General features: G+C 41.8%; 1 protein-coding gene across 10 annotated transcripts in view; it reads right to left on the bottom strand.

Annotated features, from left to right (window-relative positions):
• The window catches only part of HUWE1 (HECT, UBA and WWE domain containing E3 ubiquitin protein ligase 1), a 233,851-nt gene that overhangs the window by 69,082 nt on the left and 147,273 nt on the right, over window positions 1-17,496 (bottom strand). For 9 of the 10 annotated variants that reach the window (XM_073600232.1, XM_073600238.1, XM_073600237.1 and 6 more), the window contains 16 exons: window positions 16,145-16,340; window positions 15,131-15,298; window positions 13,635-13,783; window positions 12,566-12,632; window positions 11,675-11,892; window positions 11,384-11,595; window positions 10,048-10,230; window positions 9,753-9,925; window positions 7,937-8,082; window positions 7,794-7,851; window positions 7,018-7,113; window positions 5,676-5,806; window positions 5,413-5,581; window positions 5,065-5,293; window positions 4,473-4,651; window positions 4,273-4,362 (listed from right to left, as the gene is read on the bottom strand). In XM_073600232.1, coding sequence (XP_073456333.1) covers window positions 4,273-4,362; window positions 4,473-4,651; window positions 5,065-5,293; window positions 5,413-5,581; window positions 5,676-5,806; window positions 7,018-7,113; window positions 7,794-7,851; window positions 7,937-8,082; window positions 9,753-9,925; window positions 10,048-10,230; window positions 11,384-11,595; window positions 11,675-11,892; window positions 12,566-12,632; window positions 13,635-13,783; window positions 15,131-15,298; window positions 16,145-16,340 — 2,464 coding nt within the window. The remainder of the gene's footprint in view (window positions 1-4,272; window positions 4,363-4,472; window positions 4,652-5,064; window positions 5,294-5,412; window positions 5,582-5,675; window positions 5,807-7,017; window positions 7,114-7,793; window positions 7,852-7,936; window positions 8,083-9,752; window positions 9,926-10,047; window positions 10,231-11,383; window positions 11,596-11,674; window positions 11,893-12,565; window positions 12,633-13,634; window positions 13,784-15,130; window positions 15,299-16,144; window positions 16,341-17,496) is intronic. The other variant, XM_073600234.1, reaches the window with a different exon arrangement.

The raw sequence follows: 17,496 nt of genomic DNA, 5'->3' as shown, positions 1-17,496 counted from the left end.
CTCTCTTAATACAAGAAAGAACTTTGCTCGCTTTGGAAACCGCAGCTTGGCATTGCATGCTATTATTGAGCTTATGATCTACCAAAACCCCCAGATCCTTCTCCACTACAGATTCCCCCAGTTGTACTCCCCCTAGCATGTATGATGCATGCATATTCTTAGCCCCCAAGTGCATAACTTTACATTTCTCAACATTAAACCTCATCTGCCACATAGTCGCCCAATTAGACAGTGCATTGAGGTCGGCTTGTAAATTGGAGACATCCTGTAAGGACGTTATTCCACTGCATAGCTTGGTGTCATCTGCAAAGACAGAAATGTTACTTTTGATCCCAGACCCAATATCATTTATAAAGATATTAAAGAGTAAGGGTCCCAGCACTGAACCTTGGGGTACACCACTGATAACCTTAGACCATTCAGAGTAAGAATCATTAACCACTACTCTCTGAATTCTGTCTTTTAGCCAGTTTTCTATCCATTTACAAACTGATATTTCCAAGCCTGTAGACTTTAACTTACACATGAGCCGTGTGTGCGGAACTGTATCAAATGCTTTTGCAAAATCCAAATAAACCACGTCCACAGCCACCCCTCTGTCCAAGGTTTTACTTACCTCTTCATAAAAAGAAATCAGGTTTGTCTGACAACTTCTGTCTTTCATGAACCCATGCTGTCTGTTGCTTAAAATGTTTTTTTCCAGCAAGAACTCGTCTATGTGGTCTTTTATTAAACGCTCCAGTATCTTCCCGACTATAGAAGTTAAACTAACAGGTCTATAGTTACTTGGTAAAGACTTTGATCCCTTTTTAAATATAGGCACCACGTTCGCCCTGCGCCAATCCAGCGGTACTATTCCCGTCATTAATGAGTCCCTAAAAATTAGATACAATGGCTTTGAAATTACAGAGCTCAACTCTTTTAGGATCCGTGGGTGGATGCCATCAGGTCCAGGTGCTTTATCCACCTTTATTCTGTCTAAATATTTCTGGACCATATCCCTTTTGAGCCATTGTGGATCATTGGGGGCTGTGTCAATACCACCCCCATTATGGACATGAACTTCCCCATGCTCTTTTGTATACACAGAGCTGAAGAAAGTATTTAATAAATTAGCCTTCTCCTTGTCCCCAGTCACCCACTCTAGATTATTTTGTAAAGGGCCTACATGCTCAGATCTGACCTTTTTACTATTAATATATTTGAAGAATTTTTTGGGGTTTGTCCTACTATTTTTTGCGATCTGTCGTTCATTTTGAATTTTTGCACCCTTGATTTCCTTTTTACATATTCTGTTAAATTCTTTGTAGCATTTAAATGACACTAGTGTTCCTTCATTTTTATATTTTTTAAAAGCTCTTTTCTTATTGTTTATAGCTTTTCTAACTTTGACCGTGAGCCACATAGGTTTTCTTTTTAGCCTTTTAAACTTATTGCCCATGGGAATATACTTTGCAGTGAGGTCCCAAACAGTCTTTTTGAAGAATTCCTATTTCTGTTCTGTGTTTATCGCTGCCAATATTCCCTCCCAGTCTAAGTCCTCGAGAGCAGCCCTCATCCTTGGAAAATTTGCTCTCTTGAAGTTAAGTGTTTTTATCTTTCCCTTATGTATTTCTTGTTTACAGCTAACATCAAATGAAATCATGTTATGGTCACTGCTACCCAGGTGTTCCTTTATCTGCACATTAGTAATAAGCTCTGCATGGTTTGAGATTACCAGGTCCAACAGAGCTTCATTCCTAGTTGGGGCCTCAATAAACTGGACCATAAAATTGTCCTGTACTAGGTTTATAAATTTTTGCCCTTTAACTGTCCCAGCAGTGCCATTACTCCAGTCAATTTCTGGGTAGTTAAAATCTCCCATTATTATCACTGTCCCAGCCCTTGCAGCCCTTTCCATCTCTGCAAGGAGCTGAGTCTCCACCTCCTCGTTAACATTGGGTGGTCTATAACAAACTCCAATGATTAACTTTGAACTACGCCCATCTATATGCATCTATATAAATACGAAATTTGACCCTTGATCATACTCTGTTCCAGCCTCTGATCCACTTCAGACTGGAGAAGGTCCAGATGGGTAACAAAGGCATACTCCAATTTCTTAGGGAACTTACTCTACATAAAAGGTATTGCCGAGCACCTAGGATGAGCCCAGTACATGTAGGTTTTTTTTTTTTTTGGTTGAACTAGACTGAATTGTGTCTTTTTTCAACCTATGTGTACAAAACATCCTATAATGAGGATGTAAAGGGAAGGATTGAGGATCTTGTGACAGCCACAACAATCCAAATGTGAATACCTTTGGAGAGGACAACTCAGGAAGTGGGAATTTCAATTGAGTTCAGACTTCTAGGACAAAACTCACAAAAGGTTTTTTGGGGGGTCTTCAGTAGATTCCTTGAATGAGGATTCTTCTACGGTCCAATAATATGGGGGGGGGGGGGGGGAGATGTTTACATTTGTAAATCAGGTGGTCCAAACCAGCAAGTACTCCAGAAAGCTGCTGCTGTACAACTCAGGGATAGATGAAAATTTCTCCCTTGTCCCAGATGACCTGGAGAAAGGTACCCCGGGAGGTAGCAGAGATACCAGAGAGTGGAAGAGAGTCAGAGCCACTTGGAACAAATGCCTCGTTTCCACTGAGCGGATCGGTCGGTACAGTTTGAATGGCCTACAATGGTCCGGTCTGGTAAGCATTTTCACTGCAAGTGGGACCACAAGGGGAGATACAGGGTTTAGAAAAAATGCCTCAGCATAGCACATTAGAGTGTTTTCTGTCAGCCAGTCAGTGGAATGTATCGTAGCCCCACCCTAACCGAACCATTCCATTTTCTATGGCCCCACATCTGAAGCAGGTTGTATGGGATGCTTTCCTAATGGAAACACCCAAAATAGCGTACCTTACTGAAAGGATCCGCTCAGTGGAAACGAGGCAAAACTGACCCCCCCAGGGGATACATTGTAAGGGGGCTAGGTTCAGGTTTCTCTCTAGCTACAGGTATTTCAGACCCTGAAACCACTACATCACTTCCTCTCTGCTGCATGCAAGACGTGGCCTGCTGAAGAATTACAGGGACTCTTGCAAGTAATATAGTGGTCTGAGTCAGCTAAGGGGCACCAAATCACAAGACCACCTGTGTGCCGATACCCATTTTTTATCAGAGGACCCTTGTTATTTTGCCAGTGCCCCTCTGTTAACACCAGAAAGGTCACAAGTATAACTTGCTACGATTAGTAGTCACCACAATGTACTGCAGCGACCTGTAGTTCAATGCTGGGAAGAACTGCTGCAACCTGTAGTTCCACAGAACTGTCTTCTCTGCCCCCTTGACAGTGCATATAGCACAAGATAGCTACCTCCCAGAAATCCCCATCCATTTGTGACAATTTCCCAGCCAAGCCTTGCCCTGCGCCATGACTCCACCAAAGCAGGAAAAAGTACGGGGTAGGATGGAGGCTCCCAGGACTACCTGGAATGCCCCTAAGCTCCACCACTGCTATGGAGTGCTCAGAGCAGCCCGGGAACTCCTAGTGAACCAAAATAAAGTGAAAATAATGTGTAGTTTAACACTATTGTAAATTAAAGGGTCCATGATCTAAATAATAACACTACCCAGGGCACTCCACTTGGGGAGTGGCGTGGGTATCACTAGCTAGGGCACAGGTACCAGAATGGGGACTATCCCAAGGTCCTCATGAAGGGGCCCAATCTTCACCCATCACAGTGGGCTTTTGAACCTGCAGGGACTCAAGACAATATATCACTGCACAGGGTCCTGTGCTGAATGGCAATAGAAAAGGCCATTCACACGTGTCCAGTGTGGGAACCAAGTAACATTCCCCTGAGCACTGAGAAAGTCATAATACATATATGTATCCAGATAAAGTCAGTCTCTACTAATCCCAGATGGTACCGTTGAGAAGCTATTTTTCAGAGAGCTGCACAGACATGACCATCTCGTAAGACACTAGCTGTGCCTAATGGAGGGGAGTTCAAACCGGGAGGGGAGTTCAAACCGGGAGGGGTGTTTAAACCAGGAGATGACATCCTGCCTGTGTCCAGCCCCCCCCCCCCCCCCCCCCCCCCCGAGTGTCCAATCACATGAAGTTGGTAGCATAACCCTATAGTTATGGATATGAAAATGCTCTGTCCCACGTGATGTACAATAAAGAAAACCTATCTACTAACTCATTCAGTTTGCCACACATGAACCAGAAAAAAAAAATCATCCTAAAGTTACATAAAGACACAAATATGAAATGTTTGCTTACCTGACACACAATCATGCATGCTCTCAGCATCCAACACTTTACATTCTTCTGTCCACCGTGTGAGTGCAGTTGGAATACTAGATAAAGTGCCTGCGAGAAAAAAAAAGTAAAAAACTTTAAAATACATACACACCACATGCTGTTCAGCTATATTCAAATTAATCCAACACTTCTTTTTTTACTATACCGAAGTCACTAACCTGCCTGGCTGGTTGCTGTACTCTGGTCATGGAAGAAGTCATCCAGCAATTCATCATCAGAGCGAGCTATAATGTGAACGTCGTCATTGCCAACAAGTAGGCGTGCCCGACCACGACTCTGAAGGGGAAGACTGCTGCTGAGCTGCAATATGTCTGCAGCAGCTGAAGGGCCAAGCAACCTGGATTTCAGAAAAAAGCATCAGCAAACCTGAAACATCAATCTAACGAATATAAAAGGTGATATAAAAGGTGAAGAACCTTGCAAAAGAATATCCTTAGCGTTATATAAAAATACACACACATTCTCTAGAATTATTATGGTCAGCAGCTAATTACCCTACCATAAATGTTTCAGCTGTAGAAGGACATCATGAGTACACTAATCCCATGCAGACAGTGTCCCAGATTTGCACTGAAACCTGTGCTCCAAATAGCATTCCATGCTAGGCCAGTATACAGCCCATAATAATATAATATGCTAAAGACTTATTTCCAAAGTGATAAAAACAGATATAACCTTCTTACAATTATAGGCAATACAATGCAGATTTCAAACACACGTGACAAGTTTCCACAGAATAATGCCTCTTACCTTTGCAATATTAAAGGAGGGTTTGGCTGCCGGTTTCCAGGATAGTGAACATGTATTGTGTGGCCAGCATTAGCGGTAATCTGTCGAAGCGTACGTTGGCTTCTACCAATGCCTTGGGCCAAGCGATTTGTGGAAGTCCCACTGCCAATGGTGAGAGATCCATGGTCTGCATGACGTACCATTAGAGGATGAGTGGCAGGAATGTTACCAGGTGAAGGAGGGATGTCAGCTAGGGGAGTAGAAGGTAAGCATGAGCCTGATAACATTGTTATGAATCTATGTCTTAGTAAACAGAGTTTAGAACAAAGAAAAGAAAAAAAAAACAAAAAACCAAAAAAACAAACTTACTGGCACTGGAGAACATGTTATCAAACTCTATGATGAGGTCATCTTCCCTGTCAAATCTCTCAAAGCGTACAAGAGGTGATGCATTCATGTCAGGGTAATCCTCATCCAGCTCCATCTCTGAACAGTCATCATCATCATCTTCATCTCCTTCCTCACCCTCTTCATCATCCTTAACAGCCAATAACATTCAGTTACCAACATAATGAGGGAAAAAAAAGAAATCCTAAACCTATGTTTAATAACAGATCAAGAGTCAAATGTACCTGATCGTCTTCATCCTCCTCTTCTTCCTCCTCCTCTTCCTGACTGTCATCTTCATCTTCATTACTACCACTGCTGTCCTCTTCTTGGGTGTGCTCCTCTTCATCTTCTGGGTCTAGGATGTTCATCGAATCTGTTATGGAGATAAATGGAAAGTGATAACGCTGATGAAATCACAACTATTTGTGATTAAAGCACAAGCAGCAACACGCCATAATACCAACTGTTTCAAAGTAAATAAAATTGTATAAGTGCATTTTTTTAATATCAAACTGCAAGATTCAAAAAACTAGCACACTGCAACACAGGCAAAAAAATGCTTCTGATGACAAAATGCGTCAAGCCAGGATGCATGGTGCTTTGTACAGAGCTCTAGGTGAAATGCATGCCATCACCTTTGAGCCGTTCATATGGTTTTATAGCATTGGCTATTACAGATGTCTAAACAGGATAGGTTTGCCACCTATTCACTTTTCAATCTGTACCTGCCTGAAGGCTTTTAATAAAGAGTCATAACTATTTTACCCTATGTGGAGCCTGTTTTGTTTACTCTGATTGCCACAAGATTTACCCTAGGATGTACAGAGCACAGTAAGGAGGCAACGATTGGAGTCGATTCATGGTTGCTCGGGTCACAGAGAGCGTTTAAGCTCATTTGACCTATGGTATTGAGGGTCAACTACATTCATTGAGTGGGGATCTTCACTTTATTTCCACGGGGTGTTATGTTTGAGAGCGCTTTGAATATCAAGTCACCATCTGTGGGATTTACACAACCAAAATAGTATTTCTTGGAAAATAAATTCTTCACAACAATTATCATAGGACAATAGAGTGTTTTTTGTTAATCACCAATAACAGGCAAAATAAGCCTGCTTTTTTTGATTGTCTTAACAGCTGCAGAGCATTAGCCAGGCAAAGTCTACAATTGCTCTAGTATTCTGTGTCCCACCAATAATGGCAAGTGTCTAAACTAGAGAGGTAGAAAGGGATCTGTGTCAGGCAGACAATTATGAACTACAAGCAGAAGGAGACCCTCTCGTCTTTTATATTGGTGCCAATTTCCTGTCACTAGTCAGAGCAAAGTGTAAACATTGTACTCCTCTTATGTATTGCTGGGCAAGAAGTAGCTGTTTTGGACAAAACAGACACACGCTAGTATTAACTACTCTTTGGCCAATTTATTCCAGCAATTTAACATCTTCCTTTAAGCTAATATTATAGTCAACTGATTATTCAAACACTATTTGTAGCCGATAAGCGGTGATAAAAATAAATGCCTTACAAATAGAAAGTTTTTTTTAAGCAAAACTACTACTGCAGTACTATTAAGATTTTGCTAACCTTCCCTGTTCGCCTGGAGTGTGGAAGCCTGGCTCAAGTTTGTGGGAGCTTCATCCATCAGCACATCTTCCTGCGACTCATCTTCAACACGACTTACTACAGAATGAGAAAGCAGCAAACAAACATTTGACAAAGATTCTTTTTTTTTTTTTAGCTATCAGCAAGAAAGGAAGCAAAGTGAAATCTAATCAACTGGGATTTAGACAGCAAACACTTGCTGCGTTCTAACCCGCTCTCTCTACTTCGAAAAAAAAAAAAAGTGTGGTCTGAACTTTAACGTTAATAGTGAACATTGAATCTGCTCAGCTAATATTTGCAGAGGGCTACAAACTGCTGTCTTAGTGCAGCACCTGACGATTTATAAATTATAGGAGTTTCACAGAAAAAAATAGCAACCCTCATTTCTATGAAGCTATAGCACAAAATATCAATTAAAAAAAAAAAACAAATAAAAGAAAAACAAATTAAAAAAAACAAAAAAACAGGGAGTCCACAGGTGAAGAATTGAGGCAGTCCAGGAATTCAATCACCTAAAAACATTGGGATGAAAGTCAACTTTCCTGGAGGCAGTGCTTTTGTGGGTGGGGCATAGAGGTTATCACCATAGTGCTGTATCCTCAAAGAACAATAACAGATATAATAAAACATTTAAAGCCAGTTTAACTGAGAAAATTGCAAAGGCAAATGGCAAAGTAGTATTCATGCTGCAAAGGTAATAACTAAAGTTAATAAATGACTAAACACTGGCATTTGTGTGAAAAACACAGGTAGTTTACCTGCAGCTCCATCTCTCTCCAGAAGTTCATCAATAAGATCTTCTAGTTCAGTCTCCACCTAAATTAAAATTAAAGGTAGTTATAGAAATGCACCAATGTTAACCAACCTCTGCACTGGTACCTATGCTGGGGAATTTGCTCACCTGCATCTCCTGAGTGCTAAGAACTTCTGGTTGCCCTGCAATTACCACAGTGTCAGTCTCTGCCTCACCATCCATAATATCCCCATCTGTCACCTCAGCCTGGGTGATGTCTGGGTCCTCCTCCTGCGGTTCAGCACCAGTTTCACCTTGAAGAAAAATTATTGTGTTTACGTTGATAGAAAGAAAACATAACAAGTGTTAGACAAAAATTTAGAAATACGTGACTGTCTCCATGGAGGGTGGGCCCAGTAGTCTATATGTACACATCTCTTGTATTTAAAAGTCTATTAAATCACAATACCAAAACAAGCCAAATCTGCCAAAGGCCCCCTTCACACGGGCGGACCGTTTAGGTCCGTCTGTCAGTTGAGTTTTTTTTAGGCAGACCTGAACGGATTCTCCACGCAGGTCTATGGAGCGACTGATGTCAGCGGTGACATGTCTGCTGACATCTGATCCTCTAAATTCAGACGGATGGAAACCCTATTTTCCATCCGTCTGGCTGATCAGATGAAAACGGACAGGCGGTCCGTTTCCATCCGATTCCCACAGATGAGAGTGGAGGTCTGACAGGTCCGTCCCTGTACAGTGAGCAGAAACAGACTTGTCATCCGCCGGCTCAGCGGGGATCATTGGATCGATCCCTGCTGAGCAAAGCAGAGTCCGTACATGGATACGCCCGTGTAAAACGGGCCTAAGGTCTGATTCACACTTGTGCAGGTTGCAGTTTGCATATTGCAGGTGCATTTTTCAATACACATCTTTAAACTATTGAAGTGTATGGAACCAAAAACCAAGAATAAAAACCCTGGTCCTTTCCATAAAATGCACAGATGTGAACTACAGCCATAGGAAACCATGTTAAATGGACTGTAGTGTGTCTTTGCAAAAACTGAAAATGCACTAAAAAAATTGCATAGGTGTGAACCAGGCCTAAAAGAGTATACAGAACAAGATATTTGTTCGACACGGATGTCTAAAACTAACCTCTCTTCACACACTGGCTTGTTTTACCCAAAAGTACACCATATATTTAAAAGAAACCTGCTTTTAAAGAAATCTCCAGATTTTTAAAATCCTTTCCTTTTGGCCTCTTCATATCAGCAATAGACCACACTTCACATTACTTAAAAGAGGAACTTTAGCCTATGGAAATAAAATTGGCAGACAGCCAGGATTTTTCTTTGTCTCTTTTGCATTAAAGCTACTTACCTGCCTGTCCATCCTTGTACAGTGAGCCGCGCATGCACATCTCACTGTACAAATACAGCAATGCCGAATCTGACTGAACTCCCACACATGTGCAGGAGTTAAATCGTAGCTGCCTGGCCAATGACAGCTGCCGGCAATCGAGACACAAAAGCCGGCCACCCAAAGATGTCAGCGGCTGGGTGGGGCGCTTAAGGATGCCGCAACGCTGGAGTTGCTCAGGATGCTTAACAATGGCACAGCTAAAGCACCATGTTTGCTGCAAGTAGCGCTGCAGACCCAAAGAAGCCAGCTCCTAAAGCCAAATCAGGCTGCTATGAAAATGAATGACCTTACACTAGTAGGATTAAAAGATGATCAACCCTTTAGTAACTGCTTACGATGCGTGCCTCATAGCCCGGCTTTTTCATATTCCTTTAAAAGTAGTTAGTAATAAAGATAAAGATAATTTAAAGAAGGGAAAACGCAGAGCACAATAGATATTGTTATTGAGGAATCAACTTTCTTAGCCTCACAGATTTGGTAAAAGGCATTTAACTTAAGAATGGTAAAATCTACCACTAAAATGTTTAAAAATATACAACCACATTTAATGCAAGCTGTGTACCTGTATCTGGCTGATTACTATTAGGATCTCTAGCAGCCCCATGAGAGTCTTGCTCAGATTTGTTCTTTCCTGAGGCTCCCTTGCTTCCGAACAGGCTGCTAGGCTGATTAACAATGCGAGACAGAGTCTCCAGGGGTTTCAGGGCTGCGTTTACAGTATTTGCCATATTTGGGCTGAAAAGAAAAGCATTACGCAGTTTATCAAAATGTATCACATTAGCAAAAAACAAAAAAACAAAAACAAAAAAACAAACAAATACACTACAAATAAATTGGACAGCACAATGCCGACTTACCTGGACAGATCTAAACTGTGAGGAACCCTTGCCAAATCACTGACAAGACCCTTCTTTAGAAAGAGGCGAATTATGTTGTTCATGCCATTGTGCTGGGTTTTGGTAGTTGCACTGCTGTAAAAGCTTGAGGTGGATGGACAAGACTCCATGATGGTGCTGATAATACACATCACAGCCTGCAGCCTAAGCAAATGACAAAAGGAGAGATTAAAGAACACACATTCCACATTAATAATTATGCTACCAAAATTAGGGTGCGCTGTAAATTGCCTCAAGCATCGCTTTGGTTTCTTCTTGCTGTAAGGCTGCCATTTTGCTGAAGCCCAGAGCCCCTGAACAGCCGTAATTCAAAGTGGAACTAAACCCATCGATTAACAGTTTAAAAAAACAGTTACATTAGTAGAATGCTGAGATTGCTGTCAACATTTGCTTGTGCCCTTAACCAAAACTGTCAAACCATCAAATGGCAGATTGGCCTCTACAAACTACACAGCGTCTAAAAATGGAGAGCAACTGAGCATGTGCAGAGCAGAATGAAACAGTATTACTGGATTTTAAAAACAGTATAGGCACTCATTTTTAATTTGTTACATAGCTATACCTTCAAAAAGGGTCAGCCTGAAGTAATCTAGCAGGACTTAAAGTGGAGCTCCAGTCTCCTTGCCAGTTTTCGCCAGAAAGCACCCCTGTGAATCTCTTTATTTGCACAAGTGTATTTCTTCTTCTTACTTACAAATATATTTAATCACAGGATCCCAGCAAACAGGCAGCAATCATTAGTGTGGGCATCTGAAGCCCACTTCTACTTGCTTCTGGCATTCCATGCAGCCGGCTACCCAGCATGCATGTCCCGATCTCGCGCCTGCGCAGTAAGGACACAGTGGGGCGCACTGTGTTGCTTACAGGTTGCCTTAGCAATGGCGGCGGCGGAAGTTCCCGCCCGGTTGTTAGGACGACCTAACAATCAATACAGAACATGGAAGGAAGTCAAGTGCAGTTCAAAGATTCCTGGGATAGATGACGCAGATATCACAGGAGTCCTAGCAAATCACATAATGACGATATTGCCTAGGTGGCCAGGACCGGAAGTGCAGACTATATAAAGAAAAATAAGGTATTAAGAAAAAAAAAATAAATAAAAAAAAATAAATAAATGCCATCACGCACTGTTCTACAGTTGGGCCTTGTGTTGCAAGGAACTTGAAGAAATGGGTGGAACTCAGTTTTAATTTTCTGACTAAAGTTTCACTTTAACTGTCCATATAGCAGTCCAAAACATCAACCAGGACATAACAGCAGACTCAAAAGTCAGAGTACTTATTCTGTAGAACCTTACCTGGCATGTTTTTCTGTACTCTCAGCCATAGCCAGCGCACGACCAAGAGCAGCTTTCACTTCATTAACAAGTGCCACTTGAGCATCCGTGCCACTGCCTGCTGCAGCCAGGCTAGCCAGAAAGAGGCGTGCTAAAGCTGGAGTGTCCTTGTCTTCAGCATTCTGAGTATGTGGCAGGAGATGATCCAAGACAAAAGCCAATACACTACAGTCCTGCCATTCAATAAGAGTGCAAAATTAATACATGACAGAAAAGGAAAATATAAACAATTCTGTGTTGCACAATTTTTACCTCTTTGATAAGCTCAGACTGTCCTGCTGTATAGTTGTAGTTGGCGATAAGTGTGGCAATACCCACATAAGATCTGACCAGCTCAGCCAACAGTCGAAGAATTGTAGAAGTGGGCAGTAAAGGCTTGCTGCCTTTGGCCTTCTGCTTTGCCTCTTCTGAACTGCGATCCCCATCTTTGTCCTTCTTTCCACCTTCACGATTCTCTTCCGGTGTAAGAGCTGCCAGGACACAAACATTTTATGAAAAAAAAAAAATCAAGACTGTTAAAAAATATTAGCATCCACCAATTAGAAATCAACAAAGTTGATGCTCAAATTCGCCAATGTACATGCCAATATCACAGAGACTAATTTGCTGGAGTATAAAGTTATTAAGTAACCTTGTAAAGATGTGAATACATTAAAAAGGGTGATTTAGGATCAGTACCAAGACAAATAAAATGCCATTAGTTGCATTAGCTATAACAATAATTTAATAGTTTTCTTCTGCCGGGATTTACTCATTTCTGCTTCCTTCCCATTACCACATTTTAGTCTAAAAGTATCAAAAGGCTGCTGTTCTTCATCAGTACTGAAATGATTTAGCCTGGCTAATAGAGTACATTTCTCCTTTAGGCTATGATAACTCCAGCATGATGCATTGCATCAGCTTAGTGTTTGGATATAAAGATGCTAGAAACCCTTTAGGGGAGCCGTTTTTCTTTAGTTATCCAAAGTGGTAAAACAGGCTTGGAAAAGATTCCATTTGAATCCATAGCATGGCTATGTCACCCTATGCTGAACTGTTCCCCATCTCTTTGCCTTTCTTGCACCTTATGCTTCATCAAATGTCTGTCTAGCAATGGATGCTTACGTTGTATTAGAGGGGAAAAAACTGTCATGAATAAGCTACCTTCACCTTGAGGTGTTCCAGACTGTGGTGTCTCGGTAGACGAACTATCAGCTGTGAAAACCCGTGCCTGAGAAAAAGAAATAAATCAATTGAAAAAAAATTACACAGCAAGGACCATTTCCCCACGTAAGAAACCAAATGTATTAGGCAACAATAATCTAGTGCATAGCAAGATGTTCTATCTGTAAAAATATTCAATCTTGACTGAAAAAAATAAAAAAGGGATTTTTGGTTTGGCTGTAAAATCCTTTTCTTGGAGCATATCACAGGACACAAAGGATTTGATATTCATGTCTATATGGGTTATGCTGCCACCCTTCAGGTGAATGGACAGTACACAAAAAAAAATGTAAGCACACAAAAAGAGCTGGTACTTTTTAGGCACTAAATTTCTCAAAGGAATCGCCATCAATTTATCAAAAAGAAAAGGCTTTATTATGTATAAAAACATTAAAAAACCTAAAATCTTACCCCATGATTGTATGATGATTTTGTCATAAATAGCAAACTTTGTCATAAATTCTACTCTGACTGTCCTATGAGGCTGCAGGACCCCTGACCATCTGTTTGGACAGTGCTGACTGGCCGATGCCGATCACATGCACTCTCCCAAGAAAAAAAAAAAAAAAAAAACACAAAAAACTCTGCACATGCTTGTTTATAGCGCAAAAAATAAAAACCGCAGAGGCGATCAAATACCACCAAAAGAAAGCTCTATTTGTGGGGAAAAAAAAAAAAAAAAGGATGTCAATTTTGTTTGGGTACAGCGTTGCACGACCGCGCAATTGTCAGTTAAAGTGACGCAGTGCCCTATCGCAAAAAATGGCCTGATCATTGAGCAGCCAAATCTTCCGGGGCTGAAGTGATTAATTACTTTGTGTAATATTTGAAAATAAATTCTCGGTATGAATTTAGTTTTCTAGGAATTGGTTGCACTGGAGCGCTTTTCCATCAATTGTGACAAATTTAAAGGGGATAGTGCTGTTTTTTCCCCATAGTGTTTATATATACTGTATGTTTTGTATTCTATTTGATACAAGATATGCGATACAAGAGTTCAGATACTTACATTTATGGCAAAGCCACCCTGAGAATCAAAGTCACTGCCTTGTCTGGTGAGGTCTCTGTACTGCTGAAAAACTTCATCACCCATATCTTGAAGGATCTGACTGACCTCCTGGTTCATAGCCACTGGTTTTGGTTCTGTTTTTTCAGCCACTACAAGAGTAAAACAAGCATTCTATAAACCATGTTTTAGTTATCAGATGACAGACAATGCTATGGTGATGTAGACCAGTGGTTAAACTTTTAGCGTCAAGGCACCCTTTAGAACTGTGCACAATTCTGGGGCACACCAGTCTGAGGGCTCATTCACACCAGGAGGTGCATCCGAGCAGGCTTTCTTTGTGTGTGTTCGCGCCGTCCCATTTTTTAAATGGGTGCAAACATACATGCATTTGCTAGATGTGTGGGGGTGCCATTAAAAAATACATGCACCCACATGCAACTGCAAAGGGTAGCACAATTTCTTGCTGTACAGGAAAACGCGTGATTACCTCACTGCATCTGGCCCTGAAATGTAGTCTGAAGCAGAGTCCAGTGATCTTAGGTTGTAACTCCTCCAAATTCCTCCACCATATTCATTCCCCCCTCCCCCCAATATTCCTACACCTAGTAGAACCCACCCTCCTAAATCCACCCCCCCCCCCTTCTAGAACAACCCCACCCCCACCACAAACCCCCATTCCTAGATTCCCACTCCAATTACCCCTCCTAGCACCAACTCCTCCAAATTCCCCCTCCTAACACAACCACCCCCAGCACAAGCCTTTTAAATCAACCCCCAAAACACCCCTCCTCCTAGCACAAATGTGGGCTGTGCCCAACTCCCGTGCAGTGAGACTCTGAGAGGAGAGAGCGCACAGCACGTACGACTCTCCTCCACCTTGCAGCTTGGTGTACTATTGCCAGCAAAACAGAAAGCTGTAATGCTGCCCAACATGTCCTTAAAGTGGTTGTAAAGGCAGATTTTTTATTTTGATGCATTAAGATAAAAACCTTCTGTGTGCAGAAGCCCCATATTGATCCAGGGATGTGCATGAGTGCCTCGGCCGTCCAGGACTCTCCCTCCAGCTGCGGCACAGGTGGCCCCATAGCATGCTGATTGCTGTGGGGGCACTTATAAGGGGGGGGGGGGAAGGGCCAGGAGCGCCAACTAGAGACCTAAGAGGAGGATCCAAGTTGTGCAAAACCACTGCACAGGGCAGGTAATTAATTTTTTATCTTTAAATATAACAAAGACTTTAGTGTCACTCTAACAACCGATGATTTTAGCCTTCTCCCAGCAGTTATGTGTATAATTGCCGGTAAAGCAGGAGGAGAGAGCCATACGGGCGGTGCTCTCTCCCTTTGCAGAGTCTCACTGCACAGGAGCTAACACAGAGTGGCACCCCTGAGGAATCTTCACGGCACCCCGGTTGAAAAACCCCGATGTAGACAGTTGAGGACTGCCAACCAAATGCATAGGATTAGAAAACAGGGGGCTGATATAAACTGAACCCGTACCTTCTTCTGGTGCATGGTAAGCTGCTAGTGCATTTAACATGTCATAAATAACCTCCTTTATAGTATCCGAGATGACAGGAAGAGTAGAGGGTTTAACAGGTGTGGTCTTCACCAGCTGAACTGCATTAGGACCTTTAATACGAAGGTTCTCAAACTCGTCATCAGAGGCTGAAAAAAAAAAAGAAAAAATTAAGTGCATTTAGTACTAAAAAAATAATCAATAATTCAGATTTAAAACATTTGAATATCATGAAAACTATTCAAAGGCACTCAAAAACACTTATGTTGCAATATCTAGTAAAGTGACCCAAAGGTTTAACTGAACATTTAGCACTCACTGTAAAAAAAAAAAAAAAAAAAATTTCCAGCAGAGTTCACTGGGGTCAAAGTCAAAAGTATAGGTCAGGCATCATTAAATGACAGACGGTAGTCTGGATCCGGACCGAGTCACTATCCCATCCAGACCGCTGTAGTTATTGGTTTATCCCTCCAGTCGCTGCCATCCTCAAAGGTGAGAGTACATCAGGAGGCAGGACAGTTCTGGGCAGAGGACGGAAGCTGCCCGAGTTAACTTTTCAGGTTAACCAACAGGTGAATGGTTTCTAGTACACAGGGCAGTCTTGGCAACTGATAGCAAACTTGTTAACATGAAAAGTTGTGCAGCTTCTGCTCTCTGTTCTGACCTGTAGTGCTTCCTGCTCTCTCGCCCTGTGGAATAATTGACGGTAAAGGGGGCTAAGACATTGCTGTGAAAGATGGGGAGGAGACTGGGGGTGATGTAAAGGGAGGCTGAAGACTCGAGTTTGAAAGACGTGGGAGGTCATGTGAAGGGGGGCCGAGGACACTACTGTGGGGAAGGGGGAGTTTGAGGTTCTGCAAGTTTTGCTTTTTTTTTTACTTATTGGGCTTGTTCTCTTACATTTATAGGCTACCGTGTCCTCCAATGAGCAAGAAGGTAAAATGAAAAGAAAAAAAAAAATTTATATATGCATTTCTGATATTGAAAGTACTCACCAGTTCCTGAACCACGTGGAGCAGGAAGAGCTATCCGAATGCAGTTGTTTGCAACCTCAGTAAAGATGTCTGGGTTTCGACAGGCTGCAGGACCCAGAACTCTGAGAATGTAGTTAATCTCTCGGGACCCCAAGCTTCCAGACACTACACCTGAGGTAGTGCTACCAGCACCACTGGTAGCTGCAGACCGAACCACCTTAAAAAATTAAAGCAAGTCATTTGCATTGACCCTTACCCAATGTTATGTACTAAAGAAAGTCAAGCTGCAGAAATATGCCCTGAGCGAAATATGGCGGCTACTGATCTCTTCACATGTGAGAAACGCGAATTAGCTGAAAAAGTTAATACCTGTGTTGATGTGTTAACATGTGTTAAAGGGCCTACTGATGACCATAGCAGCACATAAATGACCCACATAAAAGCATGGAAGTAAATTCAGCCTACAATATAATTTTGAGTTAAACTGTTGTGCCAGAATAGTGGGTCAAAAAATTAAAAAATAATAGTAATAAAAAATATATATAAAACAAGTTAAATCAGCATGAAAGCCAATCAGCTAGCATTTTCAAAAAAGATCAGTTATAGCCTTTACTTTTTTTTATTTTTAAAATACATTAAAGTGGTAGTAAACTCTGTACTACCACTTGTACCTCAAGGTAAAGCCTATAAAAAGGCTTACCTGTAGGTACTGTGAATATCTCCACTATCCATCATTGGCGCATGTGCTCCTATAGACCGGCTTACAGTGCCGGACCTTCAGATCCTGTGCTGGAAACGGCGGCTCCCATGTACATGCGCGGGAGTGATGTCATCGCGGCTCCGGCCAATCACATAGCCGGAGCTCGCAAGCCCAGAAGACAGACAGGGGAACATGTCAGCATTCAGCTGTGACTTTACAGCGCTGGAGGGCTTTGTTCCAAGGTGAGTATTTCATAATGTGCTAGTATGACGCATACTAGCACATTATGCAATTGCCTTGCAGGTTTTTTTTTTCCCTATTTGAACATCGGCGGTTTACAAGCGCTTTACTAGAGTTTTACTCTCATACTAAAATAAAATTTTTAGTGACTATACAAAACAAAAAAGAAATGGTGTTAAGAAGTTGGCTCCAGACCAGTGCCAGAGCAAGCAACTGATAATGCAGATAACTAATAGCTGAGCTATTCCACAGTAAAGAGGCCATGAATTTCAATTAGCTTAGCTGCAAACCAAACAGAAATAATTCTCCGAGTGTATACTGAGGGACACCGTATACCTCTGATATATAACTTGTCTCTAGGAGGTTGGGCACCAGGTTAAAGCAAGAAAGAAAGAAAAAAAAGTTGGCAATATCCTTCTGCCTTATCTTAGTT

This window comes from Aquarana catesbeiana, linkage group LG09 (genome assembly GCF_042186555.1).
Source record: "Aquarana catesbeiana isolate 2022-GZ linkage group LG09, ASM4218655v1, whole genome shotgun sequence".
NCBI classification, from domain to species: domain Eukaryota; kingdom Metazoa; phylum Chordata; class Amphibia; order Anura; family Ranidae; genus Aquarana; species Aquarana catesbeiana.
Note: the sequence above shows the minus strand (reverse complement) of the source record. Positions and strands in the feature narration are given on the sequence as shown.